The sequence below is a fragment of the Carlito syrichta genome, unplaced genomic scaffold, assembly GCF_000164805.1.
Source record: "Carlito syrichta isolate Samal-C Ts95f unplaced genomic scaffold, Tarsius_syrichta-2.0.1 Scaffold84659, whole genome shotgun sequence".
In the NCBI taxonomy this organism is placed as follows: domain Eukaryota; kingdom Metazoa; phylum Chordata; class Mammalia; order Primates; family Tarsiidae; genus Carlito; species Carlito syrichta.
This window is the reverse complement of record NW_007028755.1, coordinates 1-1,271: the sequence shown is the minus strand read 5'-3', so window position 1 is coordinate 1,271 and position 1,271 is coordinate 1. Positions and strand designations below refer to the sequence as shown.

Sequence of the window (1,271 nt, the reverse complement as noted above, 5' to 3'; positions counted from 1 at the left end):
GGTTGTCCACGGAAGAGGGTGACCCTCTTCCGATACTTACATATTTCCAGCCCAGTGTGGTTTTGCAGCTCTCGCAGAAAATGTCGGCTACCGAGTGGAGGCCCGTGAGCAGGAGACGCTGTTCTGCTGGGCCGCAACCCACGTTGACCCTGTCTCGGGAAACAGGAAGGACCCAGGACCCAGTGGGGTCACTCTGTCAGTCCAGCCCCCAAACATCCCAAAGGAACATCCATCTGGAGAGAACTGTCAGCCCGTGCCTTTGGCAGTCCACCCCTTTATAGCTAGTGTCTGGGCCTTCTTTTTCCAACGCTATGATTTCAGTTCTGCCCAGACTCCCCACAAGAGAACAGCAGATTGATTTTCTGAACCTCTTTGCCAGAGGAAGAGTATTCACATACATACACACAGGCACATGCACAAGGAAAAAGGTAGACTTACACAGAGTTAAACAGGTAGGCTCGGCCATGGCTCCCTTGGAAGGACTGTGGAGACACAAGACAGACAGTGACTGCCAGGAAGTCCTCAGCTGCCCTGCCTGGGTCCCCGCAGGGGCATGGGGGAGAGAGGAGGGACTTTGCTGCATCCCCCCACCCCTGTCATGCTTGGGAGAAAGGAGGTGAGTGGCAGGTTCTCCCCCCCAGCATACCTTGGAAATAAGCTCATCGTGTTTGGCCAAGTGTGCACGGCAGTGCACACAGCTGTAAGTTCGGTGGCAGCGGGGCAGGTAGCTGCGGAAAGTCTTGGTAGGGAGGCAGGTGGGGCCCGGGCCAGGGTCACAGCTGGGCATGACTGGCTGGAGGACAATGCCCTGGCGGGCAGGAGGGGCTGGCGCCGTGCAGCCCCCACACAGACGGTCGCAGGTGAAGCAGCGGAGCAAGTTGGCTAGAGCCGTGTTTCAGGGCAGGAAGGATGTGGGGGGGCTGCCCGGCTAGGGCCCCCCCAGACGAGAACCAGATAGAAATAGAAGTCACCTGGGAAGAGGGGAAGGTGCATCAGGAGAGCTGTGACCTCACAGGGTCCCCTCCCGAGGGGAAATAGGAGAAAGGGCTCAGCCCTTGCCCCTACCTCCTCCATCACCATCAAGTCCCCACCCCCCAGCATCCAGTGGCCTTGTCTCCCCATCTCCTGGATTCCCATCCTACTCTGGCAAGCCCGGCAGTGGTTCCGGGTTTCTGGCGCCACAGCCAGGGAGCCGGTGTCTCTGTCTCCTGGGGCGGCAGCAGGCTCCACCATTTTCCACAGAGAGCAGCCCGCGGGCACAGACGCTGCCA

The 1,271-nt window shown here is 59.4% G+C and overlaps 1 protein-coding gene across 1 annotated transcript; it reads right to left on the bottom strand.

Annotated features, from left to right (window-relative positions):
* Positions 1 to 36: 36 nt before the first annotated feature.
* LOC103258800 (protein yippee-like 4) lies at positions 37 to 1,196 on the bottom strand (the record flags this gene model as incomplete). The annotated part of the gene is made up of 4 exons (XM_008056470.2): positions 1,060 to 1,196; positions 647 to 971; positions 439 to 482; positions 37 to 149 (listed from the first exon to the last, which is right to left on the bottom strand). Coding segments are annotated over exons 2-4 (298 nt in total), but the record flags the coding sequence as incomplete, so codon positions are not given.
* Between the last annotated feature and the right edge of the window lie 75 nt (positions 1,197 to 1,271).